The sequence below is a fragment of the Dysidea avara genome, chromosome 5 (assembly GCF_963678975.1).
Source record: "Dysidea avara chromosome 5, odDysAvar1.4, whole genome shotgun sequence".
Lineage (NCBI taxonomy): Eukaryota > Metazoa > Porifera > Demospongiae > Dictyoceratida > Dysideidae > Dysidea > Dysidea avara.
This window is the reverse complement of record NC_089276.1, coordinates 13,383,990-13,407,102: the sequence shown is the minus strand read 5'-3', so window position 1 is coordinate 13,407,102 and position 23,113 is coordinate 13,383,990. Positions and strand designations below refer to the sequence as shown.

Sequence of the window (23,113 nt, the reverse complement as noted above, 5' to 3'; positions counted from 1 at the left end):
CCCCCCCCCCCCCCCCCCTGGATCCGTCCCTGATTATATATTCATTACCCATAACAAATATATAATCTATGATACTGCCAAGGTGCCATGTAATATAAGTTGTGAGGCCGGTTTCTGGTTAATGTTATTTGTGACAAAGTGCAAAGTTCTGTGATCCCTAGTAAAACAGTTACTGCTATACTGTCTGATAATCAATTGCCGTCATTTTCCCTATATGGATTCAATATACTGATTGTAAAGGAAGCCACTGTGTTGCACAATACACTGACTGAATTCATATTCTAGACTCTGTAAACTAAACTATTGGTTGTTGTCTAGAGAGCACTTAATTTAATTGTCTCATATTACCATGTGCTTCTACCTTAAAATGGCATATCAGTTATGATGGTATGTTAATCTGGTTTAGAAGATCAACACAAAGTAATGAGAGAAGTTGTCAACATTACAATTAAAACATAGCTGTTCTTTATATATATCACCAGTAAGATTGCATTCTTTGTACCACAATATAACAGCCATACCAACATTGTTTATGTAGACATTAATGGTTAACACTTAGTTGTGTTTAGTCATTCTGCATTCTGCTGATATGGCAAGTCATAGCTACAAGTCACAGAAAAGCATCCAGTTCTCACCACACATCAAATATCTCCAGTCATATGAATAGAAAACTTCTCACATCAAACTACTCTCAGTGAAATCATATCAGTGATATGCTATTTAGTAATTTCAGACATCAGTGTTTCATATAGTGAAAAACATGCATAGAGAAATAGAATTTCCCTATTAACTGATCATTTTGGACCAAAATTTGAGATGTTAATGTACAAGTTTATTTTTCCTTGCATAGATAACTAGGTGGCCCTCTATTATAGCTACTGCAGTGGTGGCTATACAGTAGCTAATGCAAATCTTTTGTAACTCTGGTGTAAATACAGTACCCAATGTGTCTGATATCTGTAGTGTTGCACTGAGCATCAAGAAAACTTAATCAGTAAACTTTGTTTTGTGTATCAGTATAATGGGATCAGTGCCACAGGTCAAAAGAGCAGCAGATACAAATTAGAAACACATGCTTTTTTGCACCTTAAACTGTTCATGAAAATATTAACATTGTTTTTTTTGCTGAAATAATATATTGTTTTGTTGAGACACCACATTATTTTTATCAGCGCATGTTGTAATTGAATTTAGAGCAAAATTTGTGTACCATGTTATTGGATGGACTACATATTCTAAGATTTCATATATCAGCTACAAACATAATGTTGAAATCTCAAAGTACGTGCAACTCAAAATACATTTACTACAAGTATGTTTGTTGCTTTGAGTATAGTATACTGCAAGTCCTCAGGGTACAACTCAGTTTATCACCATCACCTGTTAACTATCTGTACTAACAATTCAGTGTTAAAAAAGAAATGTAAAAGATTGATTGAAAAAACTTCATACAAACCAAATTCAAATAATTTTGCAGCTAATAGCTAGAAGTGATTATAACTTTGGAATGAAATCACAAGCAAGTTGTTTGACCTTTATTTTGGTACTGTTTTAGCAAGTTGGTTAATGTCTCAGAGAGTTAGATAGAAATGATCACTGTGCAATAATGGCCATAAAGGTCACCAAAGGTTAAATCTTTGATGGCATACACTATATCTAAAAATACATGCCATGCATGAGAAGTATGTGGAAAGTTTCATAAAAGTGCACAATTTTGGGTGCTACACGGCTATACTAGTATGTTGTTTCATGTACTGTTTGTACCTATATAAAATGTAAAACATAAACACAAAAATAACATGTAATACTAAAATAAGGAGTACTATATCCTCAGTAACTTCTAGTACATATTTATCTAAGCAATTTAACCAGTTCATCTCTGCTTGTTGCTACATTGGAGAAATTTACTAATAGCAAATGTGTCTATAAAAATACAACTCACCATATTTGGGAGGCTTGTTATGGATATGATCGACAATGGCACTCATAGTAGAACCATAGTTATAAGATGTCTTACCAATTTTCATATATCCCCGATGTAAACCAATTACATAACGGTGATCATCGCCTGTTGTTTTAACAATTGGTGACCCTGATGATCCTGCCTCAGTGTCACACAAGTAGAAGAGAAGATAATCTATGCACATACATGCAAACATCCTGAATAACTAATACTAGAAAACATTCTAAACTCACCACAATTCTTACTCTGCTGGGAGGATTTCTTTAAAGTGCGTCCTTGAGGATGGTGATATATGGACACCACTCTATCATCGCGTGGTTTAGCAGAAGAAAATTGGATGTGCTTGTCCAAATCAAACTTGCAATCATCAATGGAGTGTTTGATACCATCCAGCTTACTACAGAATGTGGTCTTTTTCAATTGTTGTTCATTTACCTCCACCACAGTGTAATCAAGGGAATCAAACTTCAGGTCTGAACACTATGTGTGAGAAATATAATCCATAAAATAGTCAAGCTATTGCACAAAAGCTTCTGTCTTCAAATTACAGGTTGTATAATCTATTAAATCCTTTTTGAATTTTGAAATATTTTAAATCAAGTCAAACTATAAAAATTATCACTTGAAAAGTTGTGACTGTCTGCAAAATCCCATATTTGTGCATTTTCGAATCTCATTTTATTACATATCCTATATATAGTCAAAGGAATGGTCAACTGAAGTTTAGTCTCATAAGCTAGAGCACTACAACAGATAGATCTACATATTTGTACAGCAATTACATAGTATTTTCCCAATTCAAGCCAAGACACAGTGGAAAGCAGTGTGCCATGACTTCTCTCAACTATTTAATTTTGAGGGCCTTTTTGTGAAAACGTGGTCACAAGCTGTTACTCTTGCAAATTGCATCTCTAGGAATTTATTTCTCGAGATGATTAACTCTCAACAATCTCAGATCCATACACAAGTCACATCCTCCATTAAATATTTATTCCAGAGTAAATCTATTGCTTTGATCATTCATGGAGGCACCACTGTTTCCCATGTTAACCTGGTGTACTATCATTATCAGGATCAGGTCTGATGTAACCATTCTGAGCTGTGTGTTGGATGAAACGACATGAACAGCAAAAGTGGATAACAGGTCCTGAAGCACCATGTAGGCAGTGATTTTCTTCTTGATTTACACCAGACATGTTTTCTGGCAGCCAAACTCCTATTGACATTCTAGATCATCCCTCCCTGATGTACCTTACCTGATCAGATGTATTGAATTCTGAGGAGCATGCAGTTACCAGCAGCTTCTGAACAGCACATACCAGTAACTTCTGAGCGGTTTCTAGTTACTGTATTTCTGAACAACAATCATTGGCTAGTCCCATCACTATTTCACCAACAGCTGTAGAAAGCACATCTCCAAGCATTATATTATCAACACTTCGGAGTTCCAGTAATACCAGTAGCCACATCTGTTGTTACCCCCAGTCTCTATTGTTACACCCACTGTTACTACCCCCAGTACTCCTACTCCTCCAAAACAATTATGCAATTCCAAAAGCAAGGCTTCTTACAATTAAGTGATGAAAGCCTAGCAATGCATTGAGGAAAGGAGAAGGCACAGAAAGAAACTCATCTAGAAAAGGAAAGAAGGAAAGTCAAGGAGTTGAAAAGAAACAGGAAAGGGAAAAGGATTTAAGGAAAATGAGAGATGAAAGAACTAAAAAGGCTAGAGAAACCAGCAAGAAAAGGAAAGACCACTAGAGGATGGCGTAAGAAGAAGACTTCAAGCCAGCCAGTTTCATCTATTACAGAAACTCACCCTTTCACTGAAGGTACAAACACAGCTGCAAGCTACTGAAATGTCCACTGTTACCAATACTATAGCCATGACTAGTCTATTGATTGTGAAGCAGTAGATAAAGATGATGGAGTTATTGATCCAAATACATGTTGTATGATCATGTGCTTAGGCAATTATGAAAATGATGTGCTCGAGCACAGTGTATCTACTGTAAATGTTGCAGATGAGTACATACACGATGACCGTATTTGACAGCACCATTTGTATGGATGGTTATAATAAGTATTGGTGTCGATAATACTAACTTTACATGCTGCTACATCATTGCTTGCTGTTTAAAAGCTATTTGCAGCATTCAGATGAAAAAAAAATGAGATGATCTTAACAGTCCAAACCAAGTGCTGGGTGAAGTTACACTTTGAGGTATGAAACTTGGTCGATAATCAGTCACTTGCACTACATACATGTACAAATATATGATCTTTTGGAAATTACACACACACACATACACACACACACACACACAAACACACACACACACACAAACACACATACACTATGGGTTACATGGAACACAGCCATGCCACTTAGTTCTATAGGCTTCAGTAGTCTATCATTCACACATCATGCTTTATAGAACTGCAAGCAAGTAACACTGTATCCAAAATTGCAAGTCTACAACTGCTACATCCTTAAAATCAGCTCATAATCAAATAGTCATATTAACGCTCATGAACATAATTATATTGTATTCATAAATGCTGAGATATTGACCTAACATCCCACTTTACAACAATAACCTTAACACTTACTTTGTTAGTAAAAAACAAAGTGTTTTCAGGTATCAGCATCTGCCCTTCAATCTCATTTGGTTGACAAGACTGGTCTTGGTGACTATGGTAGCCAAACTGGAAAGTTGCATTACGGGCTTGCTCCACCGTTTGGAAAACATGATTGTTGGTAATCAGAACAGTAACAGTCCTTCCACGGATTGTTAAGGTGCCAACAAAGCCACTACCTTTTCCATATTTTCTTTCACCCCTGTAAAAAATATATGCATATCACATTGTAATAGTTACAAGTGTATATTGAAACAATGCAGATCACCTAAGGTGCAAGTGGAATCCCTACTAATAATTACCATACATACATGGCTAAAGTTTGGATTAGATCAGTGATTATGATCTTTCTTGTTTCTCTATGTGAATGGCTGAGCAAAAACCGACCGTTTTTGCCCGATTCTATTTGTACAGTAAAGGTTACATGTATATGTGTGCTTATTTACTAATACGACACTCGTCTATTCTGAACCTGTACTAAATTAATAACCATAACTCATGGCTGAAACAGGTTTGGCTAAATCTGTTTGCAAAGCCATCAAGGTATAGTGCTCTCCCTATATTCCTCTGTGTGCACAAAGAAGGCCATTCCAACAAAGAAAATTATGATGATGGAAAACTATATTTCTACTGCATGACAAACTGCAGGCCAAATTATACGTCCCTGGGAGTTGCAAGTTTAAGTTTGGACAAATAATGTAGCCAACTTGTGCTGGTGTTATTTAATTATTGTTGATCTACCCAAAAGGTTGGTTTTCCTAAATCAGGTGACTTATATGCTGTACACAGAAACTGTATATGTATATGCTATGTATAATTTGGTCAGAAATACTTACTTAACAACTGTTTCAATATTAATTAGACAAATAGCATAAATCCATGGCTCGCTTGCTAAGTAGCAAGCACTTCCTTCCTTGGCAGAATCTTTCAGATAAGCTTCTAAACCATCACTAACTTCATCTTCCTCTAAAACGGAAAGTCTGATTCATACATCACTATAATTATTATATTAGTTACCAGGAGAAATGATGACTTCCCGGGGAAGGGTAATGCGGCCACATTTTACTTTTAGCTCATGAGCTAAAGAATTGCCAATCGCATCTTCACACTCCTCCATTATTTGTAGAAAATCCTCGAATGGTTTCGTTATGTTAAGCCTTAGCCCTCTCATAATCTTTTCATCCAACAAGTAGCTTGTCTTATGTATGTGCAAAGGGTTGAGTTGCTCCGATTCAATAATATCTTTGTCATCTTGAGTGATGACATGCCTTGCTAGCAGTTTTGGTATCAGTAATTTAATCGGAATACCATCAGTTAACTCCACATACATACTCCGAATAGCATCACTAGCAGTTTTTGCATCTGTACAACAAAGTTGTTGGCTACACATATTATACATCCAAGCAACTTACTATACTCAATCTTCACTGGAGGTGGTCGGTCGTCCTCTATTCTTCCTTCCTTTAAGCCATTCCCAAGCTTTTTTGCTACTGGATCATCACTTTCCACCAGAACGTCCGCCAGTTTATCATACAAGTCACCCATCCCCACCCTGAGACTTCTCAGGATAACGGTATCTAACAAGAGCATCACCTTGTCTCTTCTCAGCGGCTCAATACGTATCTGTTGGAGTGTTGTAGTTGTGATCACTTCTTCACTGTGCAGGGACTGAAGGATTCTGCCACTGTTGATGGGCATCGTGGACACCAACACATCGTAAGACTGTGTGATGACTTCGATCTTCTTTCGGACGTCCATTTTCGACATCACCCCCGATCAGTTCGAGTCTGCCGCAACGCTGCCGTACTACAGTACCATATGGTAAACCAAAAGCAGGCGCGCCGTTTTCCTCGTTCGTTTCCTCGTCAATTATTCCGAAGCACGCATGCGCACTATAGGGTGTGTCCTCGGTTCATTATAAGAGTTTGTTGACAGACTGACGAGATACTGTAGTTGATATATTAGAAAAAAATAAGTTGATATCGATGTGCATATGAAGAGTTAGTATGTAAGTTAGTACATAGATTATATCTTGGTATTGCAAAACCATCGCCAGGCAGATTGTTGATGGTAATATGGGTAGGAAGGTGGGGTTAGCTAGTTGTTTCTAGAGATTTTCGTACGTGCTGATATTAAGATAAAGCAAACAATGACGCCCATAGTGACGTCCGTGCTGCTGGTCGTGTCTATACTAAGTCATCTAAAAAATTAAATAATAAAATAACTTACATAAAAAGTAAGATCTCAGTACGACTTTGCTCAGTCCGCATCATGATACGTACCTGTGCTGAGATATGGTAAACCACTGTTGCCAACGGTGACCAGACGGTTTGCAAGCATTTTCCGTCTCGAACACCTGGAATGTAATCATTGGCTGCATAAACTATGACGTGACATGGTACATATATAGCTTCATGTCACTGAGCCGCCGCTAAACTATGTGGAATAATAATAATTATGACAGCCGGCTAAACTATGAATATTGACATATGAATATTGACAGCCATCCGGAGCCCAGACCACTTTTGTATTTCAGTATTTGGGTAGGGGGAAAGGTAAAATTGCCTTCCCCCCACGTAAATACATAAAAGCAGTCTGGCCACGAGGCTTACTATCTGGAGGTCAGTCACTCAGAAACAATATTTGTATTTCAGCAATTTTCATATTTCAATGGTGATCTTTAAACTTTCTGTGTTTTACTCAAGAAGCCACAAAGTATCTCGCTCATCACTAGATGACCGATACCTCAAGTGGAAATATTAAGCATTGATGGATTTCAAGTTTCAGCACTTTGATCAATGATATTTCATTGAGTGACGGACCCCTCATAGCCATCTGTGTGAGCAAACTGAGAATAGTAATGTCTCAAAAATGTATCATGAAGGTCTGCCTCGACAATTTTGCCATTTCACAAATTCATAGTGAACTAGATTTCTTCTTTTGCCAACACTTTTGAGAGCTTTGTGCTAGGGGAGTCAATAGCTAAGTCCATGGTGTTTTTCAAGCTTGCTTAGAAACTGTCTGTAATCCACTAAGAACGTAAATAATTGGTGTTTGTTTTATCATAGATTATGCGAAGTGATTTGATTGACTCTGTCAACATTCCTGCAGTGGTCATGGCAGATGGTTTATTTGTTGCCCCAAAAAAACTGTCTGGCACACGAGACTACTAATTATGTAAGCATGACCAAGAGAAGCATCATGCATATGAAGAAATTATCCAGGAAGTCAGATCATGATCAAGTGTGGGTTGCTACACCCCTCTGGTGTTTTCGACACCTGCATGATGAGGCAACAACCGTGTCTATGTCAACCCGATGGAGCGTCCTTTCAATGTTCAGTCATGGATTGATTACGCTGTTGTTAAAGTTTTTCAAATCATCCATCACATATATTTGTGGCTCTAGATCACGCTCTTGATGCCCTGCTCTAGCTAACCTCAAAGTTAATTACTGAGTCCAGGGTCGCCTGACCAATACCTACACTGGACAAACTCGTGCATTCTATGGCACTACAATGTGTAGTTTAGGCTACTCTAATTATGTTTCTGAAATAATGTGAATTGGCAGATTCAGCAACACAATGAAGTGACTGTCCAATTAGAGTATTTATATGAAACTGACTGTTCTATTGGAGTGTATTGTTCTACACTATGTGCCATCTTAAAAGGTTTTTGTTGATATGGCTAATTAGTGACACATAGATATAGCAGTTTTTGTTTACAGCCTGATATAAATCTGGAACTTCAATATGTGCATTTTCCACAAATGTGTTTCACATTAAGGAAAGGATGTGGGCGGTGGACCAGAAACATAATTAGCAATTTGAGTGGCCTGCAGTAAACCAATTGTTATATTTCTTACTTTCTGCTACCTTCAAAAGATATTTGGTTATGTGACCACTCTTTATATAATAAAGCCGTGAAGACTAAAAGCAGTTCGAAATAGTTAATGATTCATATGCTATTTTATTCCATGATGTCCCATACAGTGCACACACACACATATGGATTAGCATATTGAACAATTGATTGTAGGTCTTACTTCATCAAGAGATCATTCTATTCTGAATAGCTAGCTGTGAGCTGAAGTAGCTAGTATACGTAGCTAAGAAATAAGTAGGAACAAGCTGGGTCAAGGTGCATCTCCAGAAAAGTGTGAGATTTTATAGAAATATAGTGATGGAACAACCCATATCATACAAGATCCTAAACATACTGGGGGATTGGTTGTTTGATAAGTACTAATGTCATGATTAAACTTGCTAATGCGATGATACCTATATACTTTTTGGTATTTAATGTACCTACATGGCATTAGCTGTACAAGCATATTATACTTTTAGTGGATTTTATGTTCAATTGAGTATTGGTTAAAATGGGACAAAAATGTATCGGATATCAGCTTGGCCTAAAAGTGTAAATCGGAGCAACTCTAGTGACAAGCATTCAACTTTTCATGATTTACTTTCTTGAGGAGACTTTTCCATTACATCTGCTGCAGCAGTATAGTAGTTACTTACCTACTGTATTGTGTCTAGAGTAATGATAAAGATGACCCAGAATATGTTTGGCAACATGACTTTGTTTCACGTGGGAAAAAATAGTCAATTCACAAGTCTTTTTTCAATGTTTGTCCTTTTGATGGAGTTTTAGTGAATGTGCATGTATTTAGTGGTTGCCACAAAGTATTATTGAAAATATGTTTTAGTAAGATTATTTGCATTAGATATTGGAATACTATTTAAAGCTTTCTTATGTCATTACATGTTAGTTGATTAATTAGGAATTATTGGTAATTAACTATGCATCCTTTTCCAACAGATAGAACACATACAAGATGCCAAAAAAATATCAAAAGGAATTGGATGCAATTCGGATCAAGTATGTTGAACTAACACGTTTGGATTTCAATGCTCGCTTTTTAGCAGAACTTTTCAAGGTGACATGAAAACAAAGTGGTGATGTATATTATTGTTAGGATAATTGAAACCAATAAAAACTGTTCGTTAGAGATAGAGATAAAGAAAATCATACATAAAGTATGTGGTGATCTTTTACAGGTGGCTTTGGGTGACTGACATTCACACTGTAACATTTAGTTTCATTCTTGCCATGTTGAACACAAGTTCTGTAAATGCATCTCTGAAGGAGAGCAGCGCATCATGTACACAATTTGATTAGCAGAATATTTGATGCAGCCAGTACGATTAAAGCAGTAAGAGGCTTTGTAGGACTGCAGACATTATGCAAAGTTGCTCCGCTAACCTGTTAAAAGTATACCTTTCCATAAGTATATACATACGTACATCCATCTCAATTTGTAATGTACTTGCAATTTTGTATTACGGTTGTGGCTAAAGTTATCAATTTAAGCTTCACAAGAATAGTTTGCCACAAAAAATAATGTCATTTTGCTAAACCATGTAAACACTGCACATGAATGTCACAAACTAACCTGCATAATTGAAAGCACGTTTCCCCCATTCAATTCGCCATAGAGCAAGAAACTAGTGATTTTCAGCTTAAAATGATGCACTTAAATTTCCTCTGATTTCCTTCTCATTTAAATCACCATTCACTACTCTTTCCAAATCTCACTTAGAATCTGAGGTATCTACATGTATCATGTGTCACAAGTTACTACACCATTAATTTTATTGCATGAATTAGGCTTCTCTTAGTATCATTGTGCTCGCAGAGTTTCCCTATACATATCACACTTGGAAAGCTACTAAATGGACATGAGGTAGGCGGTACACAATAATTAATCTCATTTTTAATAGTTTTTAAATAGAAATGTATTAGACATGTCTGTTCCAGCTGGCATTTTTGCCATGAGCAAAGTATAGCAAATGTCTGCAAACTTCTTTATAATATGTTTCTTCTGAAACCATGTTAATAGTCATCACATAAAATAGAAAGTAAATGAGAAAACATTGATAGCAAATCATGTAATCATAAAAAGTTTCCACTGTGGGTATCAATGGTATGGATGTTTGGTAACTGTAGGAATGACTGGCCAAGCAGTGCTACTGTTAAAACTGTGGCCTTCTGCACCATATGTAAGATTTATGCGGCACTTATACTTTGAGCTTATTGACTTTTAATTTTAAATACACCATCCATTTTAAAATCTTGCAATGCTTTATGGCTGAATACTTTTTTTATGTCAATGCATGGATGGATCAAACCTGTATGAGGTGCATTATAATTATGTAAGTTACTCTGCTAAATTATACATTGTTTAGTATTACACCAAGCACCATGATAATTTATTGCAAAGCATCTTTCTTAGGCTGAGATCATTACTGGAGATCAGAAAACTGCAATTGCTAAAGAAAGCCCTCCCGAGTCTAATGAGAAACTACTAGAGATTATTAGAACATCACTACAGTTTAACATAGTAACACCATTTGATGGTTTACTTAATGTTATGAGTAGTCAAGACATCACTATGAAGGCTATTGCTAATGAGCTTAGAGAATTAACTGGCAGACCAATTGTTGACATTACATCAACAGGTACTAAGTATTATGGTGCGTTGTATGTAATACTTGCCATGCATGGTTCACTATAATGTGTGTCATAACATTTTAACCTTACATTTTACAGTATGTGCATGCGGTATCCACAGGAACACATTATTTGTGACCGGATCTGTGAAAACCCATGCAAGCCTAAATTTACAGTATAAACCATTGATTACCAATGGATAAAATACTTGTATTTTTTAAAAAAATCGTGAAGTTTTAAAACACCTTTTCAAGGTCTCAATACTAAAAACTTGGGTATCATCTTATTTGCCTACTCAACTCAAAAAGCTTTTGTTTTGTTACACTAGACCGACAGATTATGAGCATTCACAATGAAACAATCATACACGATTGATCTTTCTTCACTGATTTTGTCTCCATATGTGACTCAATCTGCGAAAAGGGGTCTTATAGCCTTTTCAATTGTATGTACTTGGAAACCTGTAACTTGACTTGTGAATGTACTATCACCTTGAAATTTGGTCCCCTTATACAGCGATTTGTCAGCAACGATGCAGCAAATAAATCACAGGACAGTGAGTGAGGTGTTATTTTAAGTACTCATAGCTCACAACTAAAACAAGCTACGAAGATGGGGGCCAGCTCAGTCTGTTCACCATGAACTGGTAAATTGATCAAGGTATAGTGTTTCTGTTACACTTTATCAGTCAGTCAGTAAGTCAAGTCATTAGGTCTAAGTCCCTGAAATTAGGTTAGGTAATCCTAAGGCTGCAGCACATGTTGCTGTCAGACCTTCAGTGCTGGTCACTGTAAAGTGCTAATAATAATGGTACTTTCCCTGTACATCTGTGCAGATAAAAAGAAGACCATTTCAACAATGAAATGACAACGATAAACTTTCATCATAAATAAACACCCATAACTCCCATGCCTTACACTGTACAAACACAAAACAATACTTCTCATGAAAAGACGGATCTGATGGTGTATAGATTTTATTGATTTAAGCTTTGTTTCAGTGCATACAAATGCGATTAAATTAAAATGTGTAAATTTTTTTATGTAGCATGCATATTTTTATCCAGTTTATTCCAGTATGTTTTATTGCAAAGTAGAATTTTGTGAAAACGGCTAGTTTTCACTCAACAGGTCACATATAATAGTAACCAAGAATATCAATGGGCATATTACCCCATAATTAATGATTGCATAGGGTAAAGTAACACAGATGTTTTGGTGATTTGAAATGCATCATGACAAACGGGTCTTTGTTTACTAGATTTTCATACTATTCAATGAAGTATTCAACGATTGTTCTACAAGGAAAATGTATAGTAAGGACCCAAGATAACTGCAACTCACTCTTGAAAGCAGTGACACAAACAAGCATGTTGTCATGCCTTCAGGGATCTGCAGCTGCTTGGCAGTGCCAGAACTCTAACCTATAGTCATTTCGCTTTAATGTTATTGTGTTTTCACTTGGTTTTGACTTGCAACATAAATGGACAATAACTGAAATATCCGTGTTATGCAATTAATCATGGGGTGATATGCCATTCAATACTCTTGGTTACGCTACTCCCAAATTTTATAAGGTGTTTCATAAGTGATTGTAATTTGACAGTGGAACACAATGCTACTCTATCCATGGACCAGTCCAATCATTCAGGGCAATCCAACAATACTCAACCTGCAAAGCCTGTTTATGATGCTCAATCCTCAGGTTTGTGATATATACTGTATGTATATATTATTAATTGTACTATAATTTTGGCAACAAGACAAAATTTGGGTGTACATCAAATCATTATACAATGGATTTATAACCCCAGGTACCTGGGATTTATAAATCTGTGTTGTCAATCAGCAGTTTAGCCTTTTAGCCATTTGCATGTTTAGGTCATGACTCAATACTATACAGGCTTGATTTTTCACTGCTAGATATTACTTCAGCCTGCTTACCACAGTAGGCACAATGCACACATCACGAACTTAACTTTGTATTGAAATACTCTAATAGAGCAGTCACCGGCATTACAATAACAGTCTAATTAAGCAGTTACAAATTTAATATCCCTGCATTGATAGCATGGACCATAGCTGGCAAATATTATACATACAGTACGTTAGTATTGTATATTAGGGATCATGCAGAACTGGGTTTTTCCAGCCAAATATATCACCCTAAAACCAACCTCAATTTCCCTTCATGACAACTTGGTAGTATTGATTAGGCACAGCCAAGCCCAAAAATGTCCTCAGACCAGCCCCAAACCCTTCCAAAAGGTTTCTATGAAATTTTCTATTTAACGGAATTTTATTCTGACTAACTGATGCCTTCAGCCAAGCATAACTCAGCAATGGAAATAGGTACGGGCTTGATTTAAACTGTTTGCCATCACTTCATCCCGAGATGTGCCTTTTCACTTACTGCACCAGTATGTACAATACATACATCATGGACATGCCTTTGTCCTCCTTTGTGTTCCAGTTCTTCTTGCTGACAATGCCGGCTAGGTGTCAATTTGCGATAGCACGATGCAGCTTCCCTGTGGCTGTGTTGGCATCACTATCTTGCCCGTATTTTCCATAGTGACTGGATTGAAGGCAGAAATGCTTCTCAAACTGTTCTTTGCTTGTAACACTGTGTAACAGACTGAAATAGGTGAAAGTAAAGCATAATGGCCACTATTCAATCTCGAGTAGTTGGGGCTTGCAAATCTTCTGTATTTTTCGTGGTGGCTGGATTGATTACAGAGGTGTTTTCCTACTGTTTTTCATTTATAGCGCTTGAACATAGCTGATAGCAAAGCGTAATGGCTACTTCACTTTCAAGCAGTAATTGATACCTGGGGTGCACGTTCTAACGAAAAAATTAACTCTGGCACCACCCATTCTTTTGATGTGGTATGCATGGGTTCACCAGTCATAATAATATTACAAAAAAGTAAACAAACAAGTATAAGGAAAAGTTAGGAATTTTAAGTTCAATTAGGGACCATAGAAATAAAAAGTAGAGAGGTCGCCTACACCTGCAGATATATATACTAGTGGACATTCAATCCCTAATTCAGTCATGGGTATAGGCTAAAGTAGGGATTAACAATGTCCACTAGTATATCTGTAGGCGACATCCCTTGTTCCCTACTTTTATTTCTAACAAGTATAAGGAAAAAATTAGGAAGTTTAAGCTCGATTAGGGATCATAGAAATAAAATGTAGCACCTGCAGATATACTAGTGGACATTTAATCTCTAATTCAGTCATGGGTATAGGCTGAAGTAGAGATTAATAATGTCCATTAGTATATCTGCAAGTGTAGTCTACCTCCCTTGCAGAGCTCTCAACCTGTCAGTTACCTTAGAGTGATGACTGAGTTTAAAATGAGTGAGAAATAAGTATGTAGGAGTGAGACATGCTGGTGAACATCCGACAGTGTACAAAACATACTTAGCTAAGGGGTCTGGTGGCCATGTACCCTGGGAAAATTTTGAAAAATAGCTAGACTATACAGATTTGAGAGCATCTTAAAATATTATTATTAATGTAAGTGATAAAGCAGTAAAAACAACTCACTTGCATGGTACAACTATACTATTTAGCTACATTATGTAACATAGTCTATAGAGTTATTGTTTGCTACTGTGAGTTTTATTGTATTCAACACACAAAGAAAACACCATAGCAGTGCACAAAGGCCACTGTGAAAGGGGAGTAACTTGTACTGAGCTAACCAGATATTACAAGTAAACAACTACTGTGAATAATATTGGTGCTATTCACTATAGGAAGCCTTACAGATAAAAATTAAATTTGCTGCTCCATATGAGCAGCATCACAGTGCAGCTGCACGTGTATTTGCATGTGATACAAGCGAGCCGGCGCCGTTGACTACAAAATCTCAAGTATGAAAGTATACGGCTCGTTGTCGCGGGGGTACAAAGATTGTAACAGGCTCGGATTATAAGTTAATAGAGACTATATTATAAAACTAGACAGTCTGTTTCTGAAAAATGCGTGAGATTTTTGCAAAACTATGCGTGAGTTGCAAAATCCAGAGTGAGATTGGAGTCAAATGCGTGTGTCTCACGTGCAATGCGTGAGAGTTGAGAGCTCTGCCCTTGTTTCCCTACTTTTTATTTCTATGATCCCTAATCGAACTTAAAATTCTTAATTTTTCCTTATACAGTACAGCTCAAAGGTAACGTCGCGAGTATACACATGCGAGTAATGCTTGCATCTTCTCGAGGGATCATTCTTTTGCAGTGTACTGTACAATACCTGTGGAATATCACGTGGATATGCACTAGCCGCGCGAGACTCACCACATATGAGAACACTCGCTACTGAGTTTAGTAACTTCATACAACTCTTAAATCACATAAACATTTGTTATGTTCGTGCAAGCCTAGCTAGCTAATTATACAGTAGAATGCAATAAACGCACGCCTGGGCCCCGCAGAACGCAATGGGTGGAATATTTACGAAAACGGAAAAAATCCGTAAATTCTAAAGCGCTTGTTTCACAATGAAAGAAAGTGATAACACCAAAAACCTTGGCAGCATCGTGATCCCAAAGGCAAGAGGAGTTCCAAAATCTTTATTTTGTGTCAGTACTCTCAAGGAGACAGAAGATATCAGCGTTAGTCTGCCTTGCATTAGACAAGCGGTTCACTATCACTTTTTCTCATGTTCGTTTGCCTTCGCTGGTCCCCCGTGGACGTATAAAAGGCCTGGAAGACAAAACGTACCCAGCAATGGATTTGCTTGTTCATGGAGAATTCGATGGTGCAAGTTGCATCTTGCTAGAGGACTGTATCCGTATGTTATGATTGTTTTATTAAACGCCTGTAGTTTATTGTCACTATATAGTACAAATCGATTTTTTTGCTGTTAGCACTTTGTAGGCCCTTCATAGCGCTGTAACTTCAAAATTTCTTGGCTTTTCTAGAGTTGAAACTTCGGTTAACCATTCCTTTAACTATCTAGATAAAGAAAATACGAATTAGAAAAATGCACTAACTGGGGTTCTGTGGCATTACTTGGAGACCAATCCATCTAGGTTTACGGTAGCTATCTAGCTACAGCACTAACTGTAGTCCGTGACAGAGTCAAGGTAAAGTCAGTAGCTAAGTTACCAAGTATTTGGTAGCTACAACACAGGCATTGCAATAGGAGACTTCACAGCTGGCGGAACTGAGCCAGTGCCGCCTCCCAAGACTATCGGTGAGACCTGTTATCTGGTCTTGCGTGACGCTCTCGAGTAAAGTTAGCTATCATGGAGCATTACTGTAGCCTTGCTGCATCCACACGGGTCACTTGAGCGCACGTCATGCGTGTACATGCGACGTTACTCGTGAGCTGTACTGTATTTGTTTGTTTACTTTTTTGTAACATTACTATGACTGGTGAACCCACACATACCACATCAAAAGAAAGGATGGCACCAGAGTTAATGTTTTTGTCTAAACGCGTGCCCCAGGTATCAATTACTGACTTGAAGTGAAGTAGCCATTACACTTCAATATCAGCTATGTTCGCCCCAGTCACTGAGAAAAATACAGATGATTCACGAGTCCCAACTACTGGAGATTGAATGGTAGCCATTACACTTCACTTTCACCTATGTCAGTCCATTACACAACATTATAAATGAAGAACAGTACGTACAAGAAGCATCTCTGCAATCAATCCAGTTGCTATGGAAAGTATAGGCAAAATACCAACACAGGCTCAGGGAAGCCACATCACGCTATCGCAAATCGACACCTTGCATGTCAATGAAAAGAACTGGAACACAAAAGAGAGAAAGGCAAGTCCATAATGTGTGTATTGTACATACTGCAGTTGGAAAAAAAGCACATCTCAGGCCAAGGTGACGTCGAATAGTGAAGAAATCAAGCCCGTAGCTATATCTATTGTCTAGTTATGCTTGGCTGAAGGCATCAGTTAGTTAGTCAGAATAGAGTTCTGTTAAATAGAAAATTTTAGAATTCCATAGAAACTTTTGGAAGGGTTTGGGGTTGGTCTGAAGACATTATAGGGCTTGGCTGTGCCTAACCAATACTGCCAAGTTGTCATGAAGGGAAATTGAGGTTGGTTTTAGGGTGATACTGAAAATCCCAGTTCTGCATGATCCCTAATATACAGTACTACCGTACTGTATGATTTTTCCTTATATATTTGTATAGACTAGCTGATTTGTTAACACTGAAAGCTAGTTACACTCCCTTGAAACCATAAACATTTCAAGGTTTACAACTAGAGAGAATGAAGTATTGTAAGTGTTCTATATTGGGCAGTTATAGAGCATTTAATAGACCACAGTTCTATATCAGGTAGTTATAGAACTGCCAGGTCTATTTTGTTGGCTGATAACCTACTTTGAGTGAGTAATCACTCATTCTGGCCAGTGCAACCAATCAACCAAGCCAGTGTAGGCTGATGGCCTGACTGCACTGGCTGACTAGTCAACCCAACCAGTAAGAGCAAAACCACTGGATTTAATTTACAGACACACTTGAAGATTTCGATGATGGTTTCTTGTGGTCAGCAACAGTTAATGTTCTTAGTACGTTTTCCTCACATAAACGAACGAGTCCTAGGAATATCATGGAAATATACTTATTAAAGTACCACAATCGAACACTTTTCGTATTGAGAAGATGGACTAGACTCACAAAACAACTAATGAAGGCACAGCACAGTGCAACGCAGGCAATACACAGGCACAATGCCTATTCTACCGATAGTAACACTCCTCCGTGAGTTTCTAATTGTTTCGTGTGTCTTGTGGTTTACCTCAAGTTGACAGTTCTCTATACCAGATAAAGCACAGCCTTTCGCTCATGCTATACGGGAAATATAGCACTCAAAGAGTGGTCTCGAGATGAAATATAGCACTCGGCTTTGCCTCGTGTTATATTTGTCTCTCGCCCACTCTTTTCGTGCTATATTTCCCGTATAGCACTCGCAGCAGTGCTTTATTTAATACATACATCACATATTGTACTGGTTCAGGGTAAGTTAGTGAGATATACGCACTGTATACATCTCATTAAAGAAGTACATATATCTCGTTAACTCAAGATACATCACGTTAACTTATTCCAAGAAATACTCAGATTTCTTTGATGTCTTTTGCATCTCTTTGTGCCATTATATAGTCACACATCTTGAGATCTATTGTGGGATTAAGTTTCTTAGTCATATTCAAGCATGCTGAGTAGTTCCTTTGACTGAAATGTAGCTGTTTTTAATATATACAGGGATGAGTTCTATAGACTGTTTTGATAAGTTCTACATATATAGACACCTGTCTCAATGTTACATAATGCACCAAGTAGATTGAGCCATTAGAGGTGAAGTGGTATTCATGCATGACTGTAATTTTATTCATGGATATAATTTATTCACGATTATTATAATAAATACCTGGAAGCACTTAGAACAGCATTAAACTATCATTACCAAGCCGCATTTTGATGTCCTGTGTCTCAATGTTATGTATCGCAGATTGACTTACTCAGTATAGTGAATATCTGGTAGTATATAACATCATAATCATCAAGTCATGTTTCGATGTCCTGTGTCGATGTCCTTGCTCACTGTATAAATCCACAATCAAACTTTTTGTATGCTTGTGTCGTTGCACATACATTTGAACTCTTAGCACAACAATGCCTTGTCATTCTTGCATTGTTTTCAGTGCCCACTATTCAAATTCACATATCCCAATATAAATACACTCGTGACTCGTGAAGCATGCCTGCAGTTTCTCATACATGTAGGTGATTAACCCACGTGGCACATATTAGTTATACCATGGGCACGAGTGCATATATACCAGGCAAGGTGGCCCAATGGCAACTGTGTATATACCAGGCAAAGCACTCGTGCCCGTGGTATAACTATTACATATACTCTGACATATATAATTACTGTAGGTTCGCTAAAGCTTCATCAAGACCTCAGACTATTTATATGGCTTGCCACTAGGTTTTGAACAAAACAGCAAATTGTTTCAACTTCATGTGGCTAGTTTTGACAGCAGATTTACGGTATGTGTCATGTAGCCTATAACTGCAGTGAAAAATCAAACCAACTATCATGAGTAATTAAAACAGGGCAAGTCTCATGTAGGTACATGAGTGCATGTGGGTACAATGTATGCAATGTGTTGTTACAAATTAATGTACTTTGGTTTAGGAGAGGAGAAACTTTTAGATGAAGGAGCAGGTGGAAAGGCTTTCGATGTATATGAATTACTGGAGTACATGCAGTGTGTCTGCCGTATAGAGAATACAGTAAAGTATGTTATTCATTGTGTTTGTATTATATGTCAGTTGTGAGTTGCAAGGTCAAGAAAGTAAAAAAACTCAATACCATGAGCAAATAAACTAGCATGATCACTACATGAGCTATTTGTGTGTAGCACCAACCATAATTTGCAAAATTAATTTACTGAATTTGACACCCCGGACATGCAACACACTTTCAATTCAATATTAGAGACAAATGTAAGGTAATACACTAGTATTTTCTTTAAGTAAATGCTGTAAATCAAGAGTGATTTGAGTGGTCAAGAAATACAGAACAAAATTGTATGGCTTTATAATCCAAATTAATGGGTTAAAAGCAATAGTTGCCGGCTATGCATGAGCACTAGAAGTTCACTTAACTCATAAAAGGTGAATAACTTAATATGGTTACATCTATGATTCAAACTGCTACAAGAATCATTAAAATGGCACATCCTGAAGCAAAATAGTATTGTCACATAAATGCGCTGTTATAAGAAACGTAAAAAATGATAATCAAATCCATGTGTGTCCTGTATCAGGTACATTCTCTCAGACATATCATATAGTGTAAGGTTACTGTAAAGTCTATACCTCTTATTCTCTGATACTACATTTGATTCATGAAAATAAACACCTAGGCTATACAGAAAGGGAACATCAACATTTCAAACACAATAGACTCTAGTGGAATTTCAAAACTGTAGTGTGTAACTCCTATAGGGTTGATGGAGCTACTGGATTTGTTGGAAAACTTAAATTGAAAGATAAAGAAGAATTTTTGATTATTACAAGCCATGAAGCCATACCTGATGGAAATACTGCCAAGAGCAGCCACTTCCTATTCAATTATATCAATAATAAACACAAACCAAAGCCTTATAGTGGTGCCGAGCTCTTTGATGTTGGTTCTAGGAGTCAGTGGTTTTGGACTGACAAGGTATAGTACAAGCTAAGCATTTTGTCATGTCACTGCACTAGTTTTTATAGGAACTGAACTACACTGCTGTGAAAGTAGTACCACAACAGTTAGATGAAGTGACATATTCTGGTGATCCAAGTGCACCACTGAGGATTCAAGGGATCCAAATGAGCAGCACTATTGACCCAATTGGCAAGGATCATATCCTCTCAATGATCCAACAGATACCCATCATGAAGTTATGTGATGGTGTCTGCACTCATGGTTTGTAGGCATTTCAATTGTTTGCATACTACCTTTAGTTTGTTCCCTTGAAATGGATGTGTCTTTTGGTCCAATAGACCGTTGATTCATGTGTTCACAGTAGTTTCAGTTTTGAGTCATCCAATTGCAAAGGGCATTCCAAAAATGTCTACAACAACACAGTCTCTTCTTATAGCTTGGTTGTAGGCTATAAGTTTACCAAAAATTTAATCAATGTACTTTCTATGGATATTGTTTGCTAAGTAAGGAGTCCTTTTCCTCTGCTGGTATTTGTAAATGACTTTCTACTATAACTAATTTTACGCTACTGATTTTGTAAGTCGGAGTTTTTAGATGCATGTTCAAATAGAATAGCTTTAATACCATTGTTATTCAACATGTGCAAAAACATACTACATATGGTCATGAAACACCCATATTATGTATGCATCGTATACAAATATAGTCACTCTAATAGAACAGTCAAATACTCTAATAAGACAGCAGTCACTGCATGCGTTGCTAAGGCTCCTACGTGTGCCTTCCATGTTGTAGTGTTGTAATTCAAGTACTGCACTTATAGCTAAACCCAAAGAGTCTGCCAAGTTGATGTATAGAATGGATACTGGTACTGGTAGTGGAGGTGCACCAATCTTCAAGGAACAAGGCAACTCCCTACACCTGATAGCCATACACACTGGCTACACGAAGAAGAAGGAGCAGAATCATGGTGTTTTGACATCAGATATAGTGAAACACATGAAAGGGGAACACCACCATCCATGGAAAGTAAGACATTGTAATGGAGAACATTAAAATAATAAAATGGCAACAAATTAATGCCATCAAGGCACATGATACTCAGTTGTGCAGTCAAGAAAGCCGGCATACCACACTGTGGGTATATAAACAGGAAGGTAGAAAATGTAATATTCATGTGTGCATAGCTCCTTGGTCCCTTCTCTGTTTTTGTGTTATAGCTCTAGCTGCCTGCCAGGTAACCCAGAACTTCATTTATAAAGCAAAAATTAAGTGAGATGTGAAAACTGTAATTGTTCGGATGTTAGATATGGAGGCCCCTGGTTTGAACTGTGCATTCTTTAACTGTGGTGACTGTTCCATTAGAATATACTTTAGCCCATGATTTTACTTGTTTTATTTATTTATTATTTTTATTTTTTTGTTTTTTGTTTTACAGCGCTGTAATTGTTACTCTAATTTCTTTCAAACCACCACAAACAGTATTGCTACAATTAAGCTTAAGCCAAGTATGTTTTGAAAACATGGTAATGCTAAAAAAAATCAAGCTTATTATGGCAAAAGTTTCAAGAGCATGCTCGAGAGCTGACTGTATTATTGGAGCATATCAGTATTTCTGGACTGTGTGACTGTGGTGGTACATACCCACTAAGTTATAATATTCTGTTTACAAATTTGACCATTATAATATTCAATTATCCCTACAGATGCTACATTGAAATACTGGATTGGCTACTAATGAGTGACTATTGTGCATTTATAGTATTTTTCAACATGTAGTGATACACTCAGTTTATGTGTTCATAATAGCAACTTGTATATTTCCCATGTAGTTAATATTACAATAACACTGCACAGTTCACGTTTTAGATACAAATTTAAGGTTAAACACTGTAGTACCTGTTTTATGTATAAAGCTGGGCGACAATTATGATGATGTCATGTGATAATTTGTTCCGAGATATATCATCGTCAATTGTGATATATAAGTTCTGTGTATTCAAAGAAAAAGTTACTGACAGCTAATACTTGATATCAAGACACAGAGTTTGAGTAGACAAGTCAGCACCATGTACCGCACAAAAGGCTCTTACTCAAACTTCATGCTTACGAGATTCAGAGTGGTCTACATCCATGATTGACTAATTTTTTTAACAGGAAGCAATGGCAAAAGTTGTTATTGTTAATGATCTTTCTGACTGGAGTGATATGATTGATTAGTGCATGGTGTTCCCCAGGAACATGCATGTATAGTAATCAGTTTTGGGGAAAGGGCAGACAGCAAAGCTGATTAAGCCCAACATGAAAGACCATGCACTACACTAGCACTTTTCTGTCATGAAATATTATATAGTTTCACCATTATTATATTATTGGTTCAAATAAATGCATTCAGCATATTGACCATAATAAATTTTTATGCAGCTAGTAATATAGATGTTTAAGGCACTGAGATTGATCTGTGTTCGATACAACCCTTTTTTATTGCAAAACCTACAAATTTGTTATCACTCTGTGCACAAAAATAAGATCAATTATACCACTATAATGTGTGAAATTCTGACAAAGATGTGTAGATCTAATCAGTGTCTAATTCACTGTATATATGACTACAGCATCTGTATTCACAGGAGTACAGTGGAACTGTGGAACCTGTTAATCAGGACACTTGAAAAAAATGAGTATTCTGGACACTTGATGTTCCCAAAGTATTCCTTAGCATGTAAACTGACTTGGAAAATCAGCTGCAGGACACCTTGATATTCAAGGCACTTTTGGTCAGTCCCAAGG

General features: G+C 37.0%; 2 protein-coding genes across 4 annotated transcripts; one reads left to right on the top strand and one right to left on the bottom strand.

Moving 5' to 3' along the window:
- Positions 1-1,742: 1,742 nt before the first annotated feature.
- Positions 1,743-6,492, bottom strand: LOC136255798 (uncharacterized). Its single transcript, XM_066048692.1, has 7 exons — positions 6,016-6,492; positions 5,621-5,965; positions 5,440-5,569; positions 4,577-4,805; positions 2,197-2,443; positions 1,943-2,137; positions 1,743-1,889 (listed from the first exon to the last, which is right to left on the bottom strand). Exons 1-7 carry the CDS (start codon positions 6,368-6,370, stop codon positions 1,852-1,854), a joined length of 1,539 nt encoding a protein of 512 aa, XP_065904764.1. The 5' UTR covers positions 6,371-6,492; the 3' UTR covers positions 1,743-1,851.
- Positions 6,470-22,211, top strand: LOC136255799 (uncharacterized). Of its 3 annotated transcripts, none has more exons than XM_066048694.1 (9): positions 6,470-6,611; positions 9,426-9,543; positions 10,900-11,125; positions 12,723-12,821; positions 19,307-19,409; positions 20,122-20,338; positions 20,389-20,584; positions 21,147-21,352; positions 22,030-22,211. In XM_066048694.1, the coding sequence occupies exons 2-9, from the start codon at positions 9,442-9,444 to the stop codon at positions 22,039-22,041; spliced, it is 1,161 nt and encodes a 386-aa protein (XP_065904766.1). In that variant the 5' UTR covers positions 6,470-6,611; positions 9,426-9,441; the 3' UTR covers positions 22,042-22,211. The 3 variants fall into 3 exon arrangements, with proteins under 3 accessions (XP_065904766.1, XP_065904765.1, XP_065904767.1); XM_066048693.1 differs by having other exon boundaries at positions 10,900-11,140; XM_066048695.1 differs by having other exon boundaries at positions 6,544-6,611; positions 9,426-9,485; positions 10,900-11,140.
- Positions 22,212-23,113: the final 902 nt, after the last annotated feature.

What these genes read in the sequence shown, in the direction of transcription:
- LOC136255799 (XM_066048693.1), top strand. Translation starts at nt 9,442, where the DNA reads ATGCCAAAAAAATATCAAAAGGAATTGGATGCAATTCGGATCAAGTAT. An exon ending in TTTTAGCAGAACTTTTCAAG is followed by an intron (nt 9,544 to 10,899) that starts GTGACATGAAAA and finishes CATCTTTCTTAG; the next exon opens with GCTGAGATCATTACTGGAGA. An exon ending in AACAGGTACTAAGTATTATG is followed by an intron (nt 11,141 to 12,722) that starts GTGCGTTGTATG and finishes GTAATTTGACAG; the next exon opens with TGGAACACAATGCTACTCTA.
- LOC136255798 (XM_066048692.1), bottom strand. Translation starts at nt 6,370, where the DNA reads ATGTCGAAAATGGACGTCCGAAAGAAGATCGAAGTCATCACACAGTCT. An exon ending in GGAAGTCATCATTTCTCCTG is followed by an intron (nt 5,570 to 5,620) that starts GTAACTAATATA and finishes TTTCCGTTTTAG; the next exon opens with AGGAAGATGAAGTTAGTGAT. An exon ending in CCAGCAGAGTAAGAATTGTG is followed by an intron (nt 2,138 to 2,196) that starts GTGAGTTTAGAA and finishes GTATGTGCATAG; the next exon opens with ATTATCTTCTCTTCTACTTG.